Here is a 14,244-nt window from a genome sequence, read left to right as displayed (position 1 = left end):
TCGATTCCGGAATCGCCCGCCCGGCGCTAAACGACTAATCCTGAGTGCAGGTGATATTAAGGAATGATACAAGATATAGAATGATATAGTTGGATTAGGAGCTGGGTGTTGCCTTCAACATGGGCTCCACCCAGCTCGGGACTAGCCTAGTCTAGGACCTGGATGGGTGAAGATTTTCCTGGGGTGCGCTCAGGCGCACAATAATAGAAAAGGATGTCAGCGACAGACGATAACTCGTACTCGAGTGCGAGATATATCTTCTGTCTCTCTCCTCTGTATCCTGAATATCCTGGCTGATATATCCTGGCGGCTATATCACCTGCGCATATTAAGGAATGATACTAGATATTGAATGATATAGTTGGATTAGGAGCTGGGTGTTGCCTTCAACATGGGCTCCAGTCCGCCCGAAGGCTACCAGACTTATAAACTCCATCGGTCCGTTCTGGTCTAACGGCGACACAAAATGCGGTCGCACCACATGTCGCACAATCGCCCGCAGGGCGCTCTGCGCCTCCGGCGGCCCGCATGGCCGCTTCGGATCCGCCGCCGCCGCGCGATCGATACGTCCGAACCGTATCCCCCTTCGCTGTAAACCAACGCGACACTGTAGTAATGCAGCCCCTCGATCGACCCCGTCCGCAGGACCGAATTTAAAGTCACCCCTTTCTTGGACGCCGGACCCGCGCGCACGGCGTTCGGCATCACCTTGCCGAAATCAGACCTGTGCGCCCGGTCGAACTCGAGCCCGGCCCACTAGTAGGAGTACTGACTCCACTATCATCATCCAGCTAAATAAAACTGCTGGCTGTATTTTATGTTTCCAAATAAAGAATTTAATGATCTGATGGATGGTATTCTATTAAGATTTCCCCTTGAGGATGAAGATGCCTTTTTCGGTGAATCGTCCTTAGTGGGGAGCTCTTGCGAAAGTCAATAACCTCGGGGATGCTTGCGCCTCGCGATCAAGCACGAGCTGGCTAGTGCCGCGTTGTTTCATGATTGGCTTCGAACGGTTTTTGGTTCCCCTGGTCCTGGTGAATTGCCAGGAGTCGAACAATTGCTATAAATATGTGATCACACTCGAAGACGAAGCTGGCGATGGCTGGTTCGGAAATTCATACCATATCAAAGATGATTCTGGGCTCGTCGTTGCGTCTGGAACTTTGAATTTTGAACAAGCTTATGAGCAGGAGCGCGCCTGCTTGCAAAATGGTTGTCATAGTTTCTCTATCGTCGGCAATCCTTACGGTGGTCGGGATGAAATTGCGTGGTCCCTTGGTGAAGTAAAGACGCCATCTGTCGTCGTATTATTGGACCCATACTCAACTACTGAGCTGTTGTTGGTCGATGGACGCATCCTGGATGGCTTATGCTCGCCAGCGCCCAGCGTCAGTTCAAGTCCGACACTGTGTCCAACCTCCACAGGGGGCCCAACAGCTACATCTTCTCCGACATCTACCTACTGCTATGAGATTGTACTCCTGAGTCCGCTCAGCATTGGATGGCAAAGAAATCGACTGGTTATCACCCCTTTGACTTCTGATGCTACGAGCCTGACATTAGACCTCGAGCAGGGTTCTTATGATTCGAAAACGATATGTTTAGCAAACGGCTGCTATCTTTTTGATTTTGGAGGGTCGGGTCGTATAGGAACGGCTATCTTTGTATTTGTCTTTGATGATCAATTCTCTGGTATTTCTCCGTTTTTGACAACGGTCCAGCTCCATATGGGAAAAGCAGCCGCGGGAGGCTGCACTCTTCCTCCCACAGCAACCCCCAGCCCGTCAGTATCCCCCGTTCCCACTGCGTCACCTACATTCTCCCACGAACCAACGATCTCATATGCCCCGTCGCGCTCACCGAAACCAACTGGAGATCGCTGTGTTCCGAATTGTTATGGTTCTAGCTGCGCTGATCTTCTAGGTATCTATCCAGAATCCAACTGTTTAGAGTTCGGTGAACTCGGATGTGACTGTACTCACTGCATTTGTCCCACCGACCGACCAACAACGAGTCCATCGGGAAGCACGCCACCCACCAGCTCGTTCGCACCCACAAGTGCACCCACGCCATCCCCAAGAGCACAACCTACGGCTGCTCCAAGCACCTTTCAACTTGAGTCTAAGGTTGTTGAAACATCTTCATTCAGCAGAACTCAGGCTTATGCCATTGGTGCAGCTGTTTTGTTTGTCTGTCTCTTAATCTGCCTCAGGCGTCGGAGGCGGAGACGCAAACTTGGTGGCGATAAGCACCTCTTGGCCGACCAAGGAGACGCAAACGTGGCTTGCGAGCTTTATAAAGGGGAATCCTCCAAGCAGACTGAATCCTCATCGAGGAAATCAGAGTTCCATGTAGAAGCCAGTGTGACATCGCCCCCCCTCCCTCAAAGCGAACCCTGCGGTCTGATTGATATCGACAATACTTTGGCAAGGGGTAGCGCAAATATCACAAAAGCGAAGGAGGATATTATAGAGCTCATCTATATTTAGTTCGCTAGTGACCACCAGTCTTCCATAAGGGTCTCATTAGTCAGCACACACCGATGAAATGTCACGCAAGAAGCATGGAAGTCGGAAAATGCAAGTCATATGTGCCAAGGCCAAGAAAACTGAACGGCAGCCTATTTTAAAAACGTGATTTGAAGAAGTTTCTTAAACACAAGTAATTGGAGCCTTCTCGACTCCTCCAGGTGATGACCCGTTGGATGCAGAAGAAATTCTATTGATACTGCATTATCCCTGTGCACTCCAGTAAAATGTTGCCGTTACTTCCAGCACTCTCCATCACAATTCTGGATCATATTTACTGGGTGAGCGTTTTCTTTAAAATATTTGCTGCCACAGATTTTCGTCGAAGAGCCGAACCTGCTAATACCACACTAGGCAGGCAGAGACGAGGAGGCACTTCCATTTCTGATTTCGGAAAAGGAAAGCGCCTTCGGGGCGATATTATAAGGCAGACTCAGCATAGCCAGCATAGGCTAGTATAGCGTCCCAGCATAAGTCCCTAGGTAGCTGGCTTATCGCCAAGCGCACTTTGATTGTGCTTAGTCACACTCGCGTTCTGACGACAATAATCGCCGTCTTTTATGGTAGCAGGTGCACTGTGATCGCAACCAAAACCAGAGCTACATCATGTAGAGAACGAAATATGTGCAGGTGATATAGCCGCCAGGATATATCAGCCAGGATATTCAGGATACAGAGGAGAGAGACAGAAGATAATATCTCGTACTCGAGTACGAGTATCGTCTGTCGCTGACATCCTCTTCTAGTATTGTGCGCCTGAGCGCACCCCAGGAAAATCTTCTTTTGAGGGGAGGGGATAAAGTGAGATCCCCCTGCCGAAGGCAGGAGACGAACACGATGCGCGCTTGCGAACTATTATTGATACTGCATTCGCTAATTATGACAAAGACAAGACCGGTGAAGTTGAATTCGACGAACTTAACGATGCTTTAGTCACTGATCTAATCAAAGAATACACTAACGGGGTAGATTACGTTTCTCTTGGATGGTCTTACTGAATGTAAACTGACTGGAGTCGGCAATAAAATGTGGTGGTCTAGTATCCTCGCCATGAGGGATCAATGCCGCGGTCACGTCCCGCAGGATGGGGACTCGCGGAGGACGAAACTGTGTCGCGTTTAACATTCATACCTGGCTGGACGGAACCTTCGGAGAAATGAGTCTGCTCTGCCCTAAACCGTGGGGAAAATACTGTGCATCTATGGGGCCAACCTCCGAAGTGCAACTGTGGCGGGTGCTGTTTTAAAACTGGGCGAGCAAGGGGGAAAGCCTAGTTTATCTCCATATTGCGCTTGTTGGACGTGAGGCTCAGGCTGAGCCGATTCAGATCTACATTTGCACAGCGCTGGCTGTAGGGACTTCAGATCATATCACCATGTATAGGGATAGAAGGTCGTTTTATACCAGCAGTATTCGTTGAACCATCTAGCAGGGTTCACTATCATAAGATTATGCTTGTAAGGACGCCCAAAATCTGTTCATCCCAAGGCTATCCAGGAGTTGGATTACAAGGTGACGCACCTCCAAATGTGCTGCCCATGCACAAACCAAAGCACACACAAATGAGGCTGCACTTCTCATAAGGAAACAAGAAGGAAACAGTATAGCCGATTATATAGGCAAAGGTTACAAGTATAGTGAAGCCGCAAAGTATTTCACGGTTGCTCAACGCAGACACAAATCGGAGCGTAAACCCCATAGAGGTCCCGGGAGCTGAAAAATATATTCTTGGAACATCTGCAACCACTTTGGCGCAATAGTATGCTAACCTATTCAAACCGTATGAACACTCCCTGATATATATCACCGTCTCTTTCCCAAACGTGCCACTGGCCACTGAACCGTACAAGGCAAGCACGTTGAACCCGCACGGTTGAATTGCATTCATGTAACCATTTTGTTGAAGATCCTGACATCTCTCAATCAAATCAGGGTGCTGTTGACGACAGATATCTGTCGCATGTGCACCAACGACATTGTGAGCGAGGGGGTTACCAATGATGCGACCAAGTACAATACCCATCAGATACGGGGCGAAAAGATAGAGGCGGATAAAATGTCGCAAGGAAGGGTAAGCCTGCATGATGGCGCGTTCAAGACAGAGCATAAATTGAAATTTGAAGCTAGGAGGCTGCTTTTTAAATGGGGGTAGCATAGTAGGGTGGTGCATTGGCATGCCCCCTTCCTTCATGCTGGATTTGTATTGGAGCCACGCAATAGAAAACGACTTGTTCGAGTCCCAAGTTGGTTCGCCCAATGGTTGCCTGTCGCCTGACAGACAGAGGAGCACAAAGTCCGGAAACGGTCCGTCGACTTCCAAATCTCGACGAAATCCAAGAGAGGCAAAATATCCTTCACAATCCTCCATGCCACCGGCGAAAGCCACTCGACCGCCAGCTTGTAGTAGAATTAGATCAGAAAAGTGGCTGAATGCTCGGACACCCGGGTTGTGAATCACAGCCGTGATCGTCATCATGCTCTCTTTGGAAATTGTGGTCAGTATTTGAGCAATTTCTGTAGCGGTCACAGCATCGAGGCCTGTTGTTGGCTCATCAAGAAATAGTATAGAGCGGCACGAGACGAGGTCAAGACCAATATTGAGACGTTTACGCTGGCCCCCCGAAATGCCCCGGCGGATCTCATCACCAACAGTGTTGTGACGTACATGTTCGAGGTGAAGCTTGATTAGCGTGTCGTAGACGCAACGCCCTCGCTGTCTCTCACTTGTTTCCCGGGGGAGCTGAATTGCAGCAGAAAAGGTTAAATTCTGCAATACCGTCAGCTCTCGGTGCATAATGTCTTCTTGAGGAACAAAACTAACTTCCGCTTTGACACATCTCAGACTAGCACATTCAACACCGTTCACCAATATTTTTCCACTTGTTTTTCCAACATGTCCAGCAATGACGTTCATGAGTGTACTTTTACCAGCTCCAGAAGCGCCCATAATTGCGGTAAATGAGCCAGATGAGAGCGTCCCGGAGGCCCCGTTTAAGATCGTGATGCCGTTTCGTAAGCTACAGTGTAGATCATAGAATTCTATTGTGAACTTATTCTTCAGTTTCGGCGACGCATCTGTAGGCTCCATGTCAACTCCACTGGCTCTAGTCTCCAATGAATCCTCCATGAGCACCCTTTCTGCTCGCAGCCACAGATTGTGCAGCAAGGTTTTTGCACTAAACATCATAAACATCGCAATGATGATAAATACAAGGGTGTATATATTAATTCCTACCGATGGGACCTCTGATCGAGCAGGACATGTTGAATGTGGTGGGCAGCTTATCTGTGCTACACTACCTCTTTTGCAATAATAGCCAGTCTCGCATTCCTGATACCTGAATGGACGTTCACAAAAAAATCCACCGGGACAAAAGACCGGATAAGCTGAGTTCTCAAGGCACCTGAGCAGATGGAGACGTTCTTGCCATTCAACAACAAATAACGGGACTCAAGACCCACAAGAAGCCCATGGTACATTCACATTTTAAATAGTACCAACCTCGGACTGACGCTGGTGTCGTCTCACATCTCAAATCGGTGCCATTGTACCATGTAGCCTTGAAATAATAGTCGGCATCTTTTAGGGTGTCCGCCTGACACGCACCGGCAGGAGCATAGTACCTGCGGCCGGCGTCGCGCCGCGCCTGGTCAACCCCCGCCCCCGCTCGCGCCGCGGCGCGCGTGAGCAGCGCGCTCATGGCGAGGATCGCGCCGAGCGCGTAGCCGAGGCGCGTCCGCAGCTGCTTCGACTCGGCCTCGGCGGCCTCGGCGCGCGCGTGCTCCTCGGCGAGGGTCACCTGCTGCGCGGCAAAGTTCTTGGCGAAGATCACAACCTCGTCGCCGCTGATCTCGCCGTCCCCGTTCTCGTCGAGCGTCTGCAGCCTGCGCGGGCGTCTCCCAAGGTTAAAAAGAATTCTCCGGCAAAAAAAATCGCTGGATCTTACTGTTCGAGGAGCGACGCGTCGAGGTCGTCGCCCTGGCCCACCGCGCGCGTGATCATCTTCGAGAGGCGCCGGTCCTCCTGGGCGCGCTTGAGCTCCGTCTCCGCGACCTTTTTGGCAAAGAGCTTGAAATCCTCCGTCGTCACCTCGCCGGCTCCGTCTGCGTCCGCGCCGGAAAAAATGACGCCATACTCGGACCCAAGCGTCTCTTGGAAGGCATGCTTCGCCACGCCCGTGGACACATTGTAGCTCCACTCCTCTTGCTTCTCCTCCGGTGTCGCCGCGTGCACTCGTGGAGAGGACTTTTTTGGCTGCTTGTACGATGCTGCTTCGGCCAGGAGGGGGCGAGGAGCATTGGCCAGGGGCGTAAGCCGAGGCATAATTAGCAATACTTGTGCGGCATTGCAACGCGTTTCTCCGAGGCCCGCAATCCTTGTTCGCTAAGTGACGCCCGGGGGGCAATACGATTCAAGCACCACTCTGGAACGAGTGGCTCTGAGCTTTTGTCCGAAGCCCTTCATTATTTTTGTTGCAGAGATATTTTTGAACGAGTGGCTCTGGGGCGTCGCCCCATGTCCGAAAATGCATCAAAAGTGCTGCAACAAAAATCGGGTGGCCAGGAAACTTTGCCCCGACGTTTGAATGGTATTGCCCCCCCGTCAAGTGAGAGTACCTGGTTTTGATAGCCATCTTACCATTCTCCATTCCTTCCACCTGCAGTCGTACACAACTGGAGGCTCCGTTCACGGTCGCAACTCCGGAGTGGTGCGTTTTTAATTCGCGCTTCGGCGGGAGGGGTGCGAGGGCTGGGCGGGCTGGGGTTAGTTTGATTCCAAATCCCAGGTGCTTCCAAGGCTATCCATAAAGGTAAGGTTCTCCACCAAATAAATCGAACAAAATGATGCAACAGACCGACAGTAGAGACGCACCTGCCAAATTTAGTGAGTCGAGGCACGCACAAGCTGCTGATATGCAGCACAGCGCTGCAATAGGTCAGCGTGAGATCCCGAGTCTACCACCTCGCCTCGTGAGAGCAATGATATTTGGTCCATGTTGACAATTGTTTTCAAGCGATGGGCGATGGCAACCACGGTGCGGGAAATCATCAATCGATCTAACGCCTGCTGTACAAGGGCTTCTGACTCCGAGTCCAGCGCGGACGTCGCTTCGTCTAAGAGCAAAATTCGCGGGTTGGATACAATGGCGCGCGCGATTGCAATGCGCTGCTTTTGACCTCCGCTCAACAGCATGCCACGCTCACCGACTTCGGTCTCAAATCCATCGCTCATATTTTCAATAAATTTAAATGCATTCGCTTCCTTTGCGGCCTTCACCATATCAGTGTTGGTGAGAGTACTTGCAACAGAGTTACGCCTGGTCGATTTGTCACGTGAAGATTGCGCACGGCGGGAAAAGTTAATGTTCTCAGCGATTGAACAAGAGAAGAGGACTGGTTCCTGCTGCACGTAGGCAATGCGCTGCCGCAGCCAACATGGATCTAAGGTGGTAATGTCGTGATAATCTAGGACGACCTGCCCGCCAGCAACGTCATAGAAGCGCTCCAAGACAGATAACACTGTAGATTTCCCACCCCCGCTCATGCCTACTAGCGCTGTTGCTTTGTTTGCGGGTATCAATAGGCTAAAGTTGCGCAATATAGGGACCAGTGGCCTTGATGGATAGGCAAAGTGGACACTTTTAAACTCAATGCGGCCTTTGATTGTACTTGGCCGTAATGCATTCATATCACAGATAGGTATCACAGGTTCTTGATCTAGAATCGCAGTGATGCGCAATACGGCTCCAAGCGAACTCATTAAAGAAGCGGTGGCTGCTAGTAAGCCCATGGTGCATCCGACCGCAAAAGAAGCATACAAGAAGAAGCTCAACAAAACACCAGGGTCCAGCTGATCGTCGAGTACAGCCAAGAAACCCAGCCAAATTGTTATACTGAGAACCCCAAAGACGGTGAGCATCAGCACACAAATAAAAAGACCCGCGAGCATGCCTTGAAAACACGACAGCCGAATGACAGTCTGACCTTCAATATCTTTGCCCCGAAGTAACTTGAAGCACGTGGAATGCCACGGCACATCTTCAAGAGTTGGACATAGCAGGGGCGCTTTCCTGTGTTCCTCCACTTGCGGGCCCACAAGGAAATTCGAGATGAGCTTGCGGGCCAGACTTTCAGAGGCAAAGGCACGAACCGTGCGCACAGAAGATATCATTTCCTGCGCTATACTCGTGCCTGCTGCTTTCGCCTCACTCAATTGCCGAGCGACTGACTTCAGTGCCCTAGACATAGGTACAGAGATGAGGACCAATATTGGCAGGCAAGTCAGCAATATACCAGTTAGGATAGGACTGGCCCATGTCATAAATCCAAGAGCGACAGATAACTTGATTAGTCCCTCTAAAAAGTTGATGACCGAGCGCGCCATGGCATCCTTCACAATCAAAGCGTCGGTGCTCATTCTCTCCAAGAGGTCACCAACCCTAATTTCGTCAAAAGTTTGGATGTCTTGTATGAGAATTGCATCAAAAAGTTGTAATTGGATTCTAGTCAGAATTCGGGCTGACAGAGCACTTTGTACAGAGACTTTCAAGCACAGTAAAGTCGCATTCATGCTGTAGGACACTGCTAAGCATGAAGAATAAAAATTAATCAGTCTTCTTCTGCGGGACACGCTTTGCCTCTCATTTATTGCGGTTCCCATAAGCAAGCCTACCAACAGTGGCGGTAGCATCGCACCAACGGCATGCATCACTGAGATCGAACCGTAGCATACCGTGGTCAACCGCTCGGCAGAAAGGTTGTCAAAGAAGAATGATATATATCGCGAACGCTGTTCCCGATTATTTCTCAATTCCTCCGCCGGCTCGTGATTATCGACCCGATGAGCTTCGTCGAGCTCAAATTCGATCAGCTCCATCAAGTGCGCATGCGAGTGATATTGTAGGAGCTTAACCAGGGGGGCTAGAGGGGTACCTAGACGAGCCGAGCTAGCTGACAGCTAGGCTGACAGCTAACCGTCGCAGCGTAGGTTGGTTTCGGAGGAGCACGTATTGTAGGGTCTACTTTAAGCAAGTTAAACACGGCCAGAGCGTTGGGGTTAGGGTTAGGGTTAGGGTATATACAGAATATATCCAAAGATATAATCCAGTAAATTAGCGAGCAAAGGGTAACGTTGGTTGTTGATGATGTTAGCTAGACTATGCTGCATCTTCAGGAAAGCTGACAACGTCGTCTTGGCCGCACAACCACCATGGCTTGGAATCTTCAACAGCATCATGGACCGCGTTTTTAATTCAACCCAGCCGCTTGCGGCGCTAAGGCAGGGGGGAAAGCGGGGAGATTAAAATGGAATAGCGGGAGGGCAAGGCCTACCCTGCAGAAGTAACAGTCATGCTTTACGACAAGAACATACTTAAGTTGGCAAAGTGACTCGGAAGAAGTTAATGCTCGTAGGCGCATGGCTAGGCATTAGCGGCACATTCCAGAATTCGGGAGACGTGTCGATTCATTTGTAGTGAGTCGATCGGCGCGGCGAGATAAATAGGTTTATTCCCGGACAGTGCCGGCAGGTGGAGGACTTCGTGTAGAGTCTCACGAGTGGTAATCGTTCGTGGCTCGGGACATTTCTGGCGTTGTTGGTGCAAAACAATTTCCTGTTCGATGTGAACTCTCCGGAACATGTTGCGGCTCGTACTCTTGCGGAGCTGATCAATCGCGGGACACCCGTAGACACTGCACTAGCCTTAGAGGCAGGTTCTTTGGAGCTTGCACTTGGGCGCGTTGTGAAGACGTCAAGGAGCTGATGGAATGCTCGTGTTGAGTCGTTCATAAGAGCTTCTGCGCTTCAGAGAGCCACTACGATATAAATCACGAAAGCGACGCGATCAAACTAAATGATGATGCCTGGGATGTTCTGATGCTAGTACGCCGCAGTGGCGGTGGGATCGCTGCTGTAGCGCGACACCTAAGCTACAAAGAGATTATCAAAAACAATAGGGACAAGTATGTGCAACCGACCTATGCTACCTCTCTTCCTCTGAATGTGGGAGTAAACCCTCGGACGGAAAGTGGAATCACGATAATATAGCCGCTGCCATCGGCAAGTGTGGAGCATGCGAGATGACGCTACAAAACTTCGCGTCGTCAGCGTTGGACCAACGTGTGCACCTCAGCACTCCAGCGAAGGATCCTCGTAATATTGTGCTTCAAAGACAGGGCCTGGGGTTTGATGCATTGTGGTTCGGTGGAAAACAGCCCACCCAGATGACTGGGCCTTCTCTTCACTCCAAACACTATGAGGTCTGTGACAAACACAGCCATCGGCGTTGTTGGCTCGGGCCATAGACTCCTTTTTCACGCGCATTCAGAGGTTGCCAACGAGGCCCTGGTCAGACGAAAGCTCTGGGCGCTTTCCCGCCGCGTAACGACGCCACTGCTCCTGGAACACGCTTGGCCTGTCCATGGCCACCATGGAACCCAACAGCTGGTCATGTCGAGAAAGCGCTGATGTCATTCTTTTATGCAGGGAATCATGCCACGAGTCCATCACAGAATAAACCTCTTCAAGATAGGACACTTGCCGCAATTCGAGCTCTCTGCAAACAGACGGGGTACTTCTGTGACACAGACTACTGCCATGTCCATGATGCAAACTACCCATACTGTGACGAATCTCGACTTGCGGGAAGTTGCGAGCCCTAAGCTAAACTGGTGCCTGGCCGCTTGAATCAGCTCTCGACCTTAAAAAGTCATTGCGAAGGATGCAGAATATAGCTGAGAAAAGACGGCGATAGAGAGAGAGGTATCCAATCAGCCTTTTTCCTCGCTGGATTTTTGGTCAATATGCTAATGCTTTATGAATGGATTGAATTGTGTTGCAGAGAGATATTTGGCAAGATAATCATTTGTTTCATTGTCAAAGAAAACAATAGTATGAAAAATAATCATTCATAGAGGAAACCACATGTAAACAAGTTTATAACAAGCAAAAACGGTAGTTATTTGGTGGGATCCGGCGGGATATGTTAGCGAGAGCAGGTGGGCGGTTCTAGGCTCCAGGGAAGTGTTTCTTTGACACATTTGGCAAAGGCATCACCAATGAATTGGTCGAAACTAAAAATAAATACGCAAAGTTACTAAAACAGAAGCGGCATTGGAACAATGAAAAGTATAAGGCCATACTCTCCGATGCTGATAAGTCTTTGAAGTTTTTCAAAATCACTCACTTCCGCGATGTCATAGTAGAGAATAATAAACTCGACGCTTCCAAGTTTACGTTTGCCGATCCTCCTACCGCTACTGCAGCTGTGCCTTCGGGTGCAACTCCCAGTGATGCGGATTTGAAGATAGCGGGTAACCTGATTATTCCGACCATACTCAACGCTTTGGCAGATCAACGCACTCTTTTCGAGACTACAACGAAGGAAATTGATGGCAAGCTAGCAAACCTAGCCTCCAGAATCTCTCAACTTACCACTGCACTTAGCCACGTTACCGATACAGTCGATCAGATTGCAGCGCATACTGGGACTGCTACAATCCAGAGTCGAACTCCACCAACTACTCCAATTGCATCAAATGATGAAGGTCAGCCAGAGGAAAAAGATGAAGATTATGATCCTGAAGAAGAGAACTTTGATGACATGTTATCCCCTCGTCATTGACTATCTTCGATATCGATTATCGCTACTGTCCTTGTCGCTTTACGCTATCTTCTACGCAACCGGGTCTGATCTAACATCTTTTCCTTTCATTTCTCTTATGCCTCATCAAAAAGACAGGCGACGATCAACAGTTTTTCTCAGAGCCGACAGCGCAGGTAGCAATGCTTTATCCACCTACAGTCTTACAGGAATCTCCTGTGGTGCCAGATCAAGACTTGGCACTTCCAGGTCGGCCAAACTTAGCTGTCCGTGTTTTGACGTTGGAAAATCTTGTTGCGGACTTGCAGGAACGCTTAGCTCGATTGGAGACATAGCTCATTTATCATAGCTCCCCACGATCATTACAAGTACATTGATCACAGGGCAACTATGATGGGGGAGTGCAAAGAATATAGACTGACCTTGCTGTCTGTCTCTCTCTCCGAGAGTCTCTATCTCTATATCTCCATGACTATACTGTAGTACAGTACGCTACACTACCACTACCCTACTACCATCATGCTAGTACTGTACCTACCCTAGTTAGGCCTTCCTTCCCGTTCCCCCTCCTTTATAATCAGTTACTATCTTATGACTGCGCTACCGTAAGGTAGCACACTGAGCTTCCCCTCTCACCCACTGTGCCTATCCTGCTACTACGGACTGTACCTTAACGTCAAGTTGATGTACGGGACTTAGTTTTTTCACACATCTGGCTCTCGATAGAAAATGGCTCGTTTTTTCATCATATTAGCAATTTCAGGATTACTACCGCTCTTAAGTTCTCGAGTTAGTAAATGATTCGGAGCAATGTAACTAAACACGTCGAGCATACAGTGGACAAGTTCGTTTAAGAGTCCTTTGCCGTTGCCTCCGCCTCCATTGGCAATAACTAACTTTTCAAGAACAACGCCATAGAGAGCCGTGGAAATATACCAAATGTAATTCTCTCTGACATCCTCGTCAGGAAAAATGCTCTCAATGATGTCTGCGATAACCTTGACCTTTTTGGCATCCCTTTCTCCAATGTCATATCCAATTTTCATTGTAATATAATCCTCCTGCCTTGGGTCACGTAATTCGTGCGTACCGAGTGGTGGGGCATCACAATTGAGACTTTCCTTGCCTGTCAATGCGCTGGTCAATATGAAAAGTTTGGCGTTTCACGGAACATTTTCGACAACAGGCATTGGTCCATCCGATGCCAGTGGCAGTGATAGAGTTTTTGCTTTAATTCCTAAAAATGGTTTCGCGTCGGTTATAGACCGCCTGACATTTTCGGCAGGTGGTATAGCGCTCGACAGTGGTTTTTCTGGCTATAATGTTGTATCTACAATGAAAGAAAATATTGAAAAGTCAGCAGCCAAATATATGAGTGATGATAAGGTGCTAAATCAATCAATTTTAGAATCTATTGATGAGACAGGCACATATGAAGCGGCGAATTTCGGTCAGCAAAAACAACTCATTTTGGCTAATTTCTTGGGTTTTAGTGGATGTGAGCCGACGTTTCTCGATTTGAACCGCCTCCCCGAAGTGTTTCTTACTATCCAAGTAACAAGCCCAAGTGTCTTACCTGTCCAATATGAAGGAGCAGTTTTGGGAGGAGCGGCTGTAAACGCAAATCCCAATTTTAGTGGAAACGGCTGTAGTTACACAATTGACAACATCTTTTTTACAATTGAAGTTATCTCTATCGGAAACGGATTATATGATGCGTTAACAAGTCGTCTACTTGAAGAAAAAGGTTCGTTGGATGTGCCCTATAAAAACTTCAACACATTTACGACAGACCAGTCCAGTGCGGGTGGCAGTATTCGCGGTTCGGTCTCAACAATGTCTCTTGATAAAGTTTTTGCGTTCCAGCGAAATAGCGGAGAGAAAAAAGCCGGTGGGTCTCCTTACGAACAATATTATATCCAACAAGCGCCCGTTCCCGCTGTGGGAAATACCACTTTTGGCTTTACCAATGCTGGTCTAAATTTCATATCGTCAGGTTTACAAGATTGGTTCTTTCAAATAAACAATGCGCCATATCCTCTTTACAAGCCCGACACTGTCGATGCGTATGCCTATGCTGTTGCGAGTTGTGACCGTCAATACAGCAAAAT

At 49.0% G+C, this 14,244-nt stretch overlaps 4 protein-coding genes across 4 annotated transcripts; 2 read left to right on the top strand and 2 right to left on the bottom strand.

Moving 5' to 3' along the window:
• Window positions 1-998: 998 nt before the first annotated feature.
• AURANDRAFT_68454 (hypothetical protein) lies at window positions 999-3,529 on the top strand (the record flags this gene model as incomplete). Its single annotated transcript, XM_009044140.1, has 6 exons — window positions 999-1,695; window positions 1,927-1,977; window positions 2,693-2,753; window positions 2,778-2,812; window positions 3,014-3,094; window positions 3,465-3,529. 6 exons carry the CDS (start codon window positions 999-1,001, stop codon window positions 3,527-3,529), a joined length of 990 nt encoding a protein of 329 aa, XP_009042388.1.
• A 1,328-nt stretch (window positions 3,530-4,857) lies between these two features.
• On the bottom strand, window positions 4,858-5,619 carry ABC29 (hypothetical protein; the record flags this gene model as incomplete). The annotated part of the gene is made up of 1 exon (XM_009044139.1): window positions 4,858-5,619. A coding segment is annotated over one exon (762 nt), but the record flags the coding sequence as incomplete, so codon positions are not given.
• Window positions 5,620-7,413: 1,794 nt separating this feature from the next.
• Window positions 7,414-9,102, bottom strand: AURANDRAFT_34734 (hypothetical protein; the record flags this gene model as incomplete). The annotated part of the gene is made up of 2 exons (XM_009044138.1): window positions 7,414-8,511; window positions 8,629-9,102. 2 exons carry the CDS (start codon window positions 9,100-9,102, stop codon window positions 7,414-7,416), a joined length of 1,572 nt encoding a protein of 523 aa, XP_009042386.1.
• Window positions 9,103-10,785: 1,683 nt separating this feature from the next.
• AURANDRAFT_68452 (hypothetical protein) lies at window positions 10,786-14,212 on the top strand (the record flags this gene model as incomplete). Its single annotated transcript, XM_009044141.1, has 10 exons — window positions 10,786-10,977; window positions 11,017-11,154; window positions 11,543-12,146; window positions 12,272-12,403; window positions 12,483-12,612; window positions 12,681-12,743; window positions 12,888-12,922; window positions 13,052-13,180; window positions 13,320-14,108; window positions 14,130-14,212. Coding segments are annotated over 10 exons (2,295 nt in total), but the record flags the coding sequence as incomplete, so codon positions are not given.
• Between the last annotated feature and the right edge of the window lie 32 nt (window positions 14,213-14,244).

This window comes from Aureococcus anophagefferens, assembly GCF_000186865.1.
Source record: "Aureococcus anophagefferens unplaced genomic scaffold AURANscaffold_150, whole genome shotgun sequence".
NCBI lineage: Eukaryota > Pelagophyceae > Pelagomonadales > Pelagomonadaceae > Aureococcus > Aureococcus anophagefferens.
This window is presented reverse-complemented; position numbering and strand designations above follow the sequence as displayed.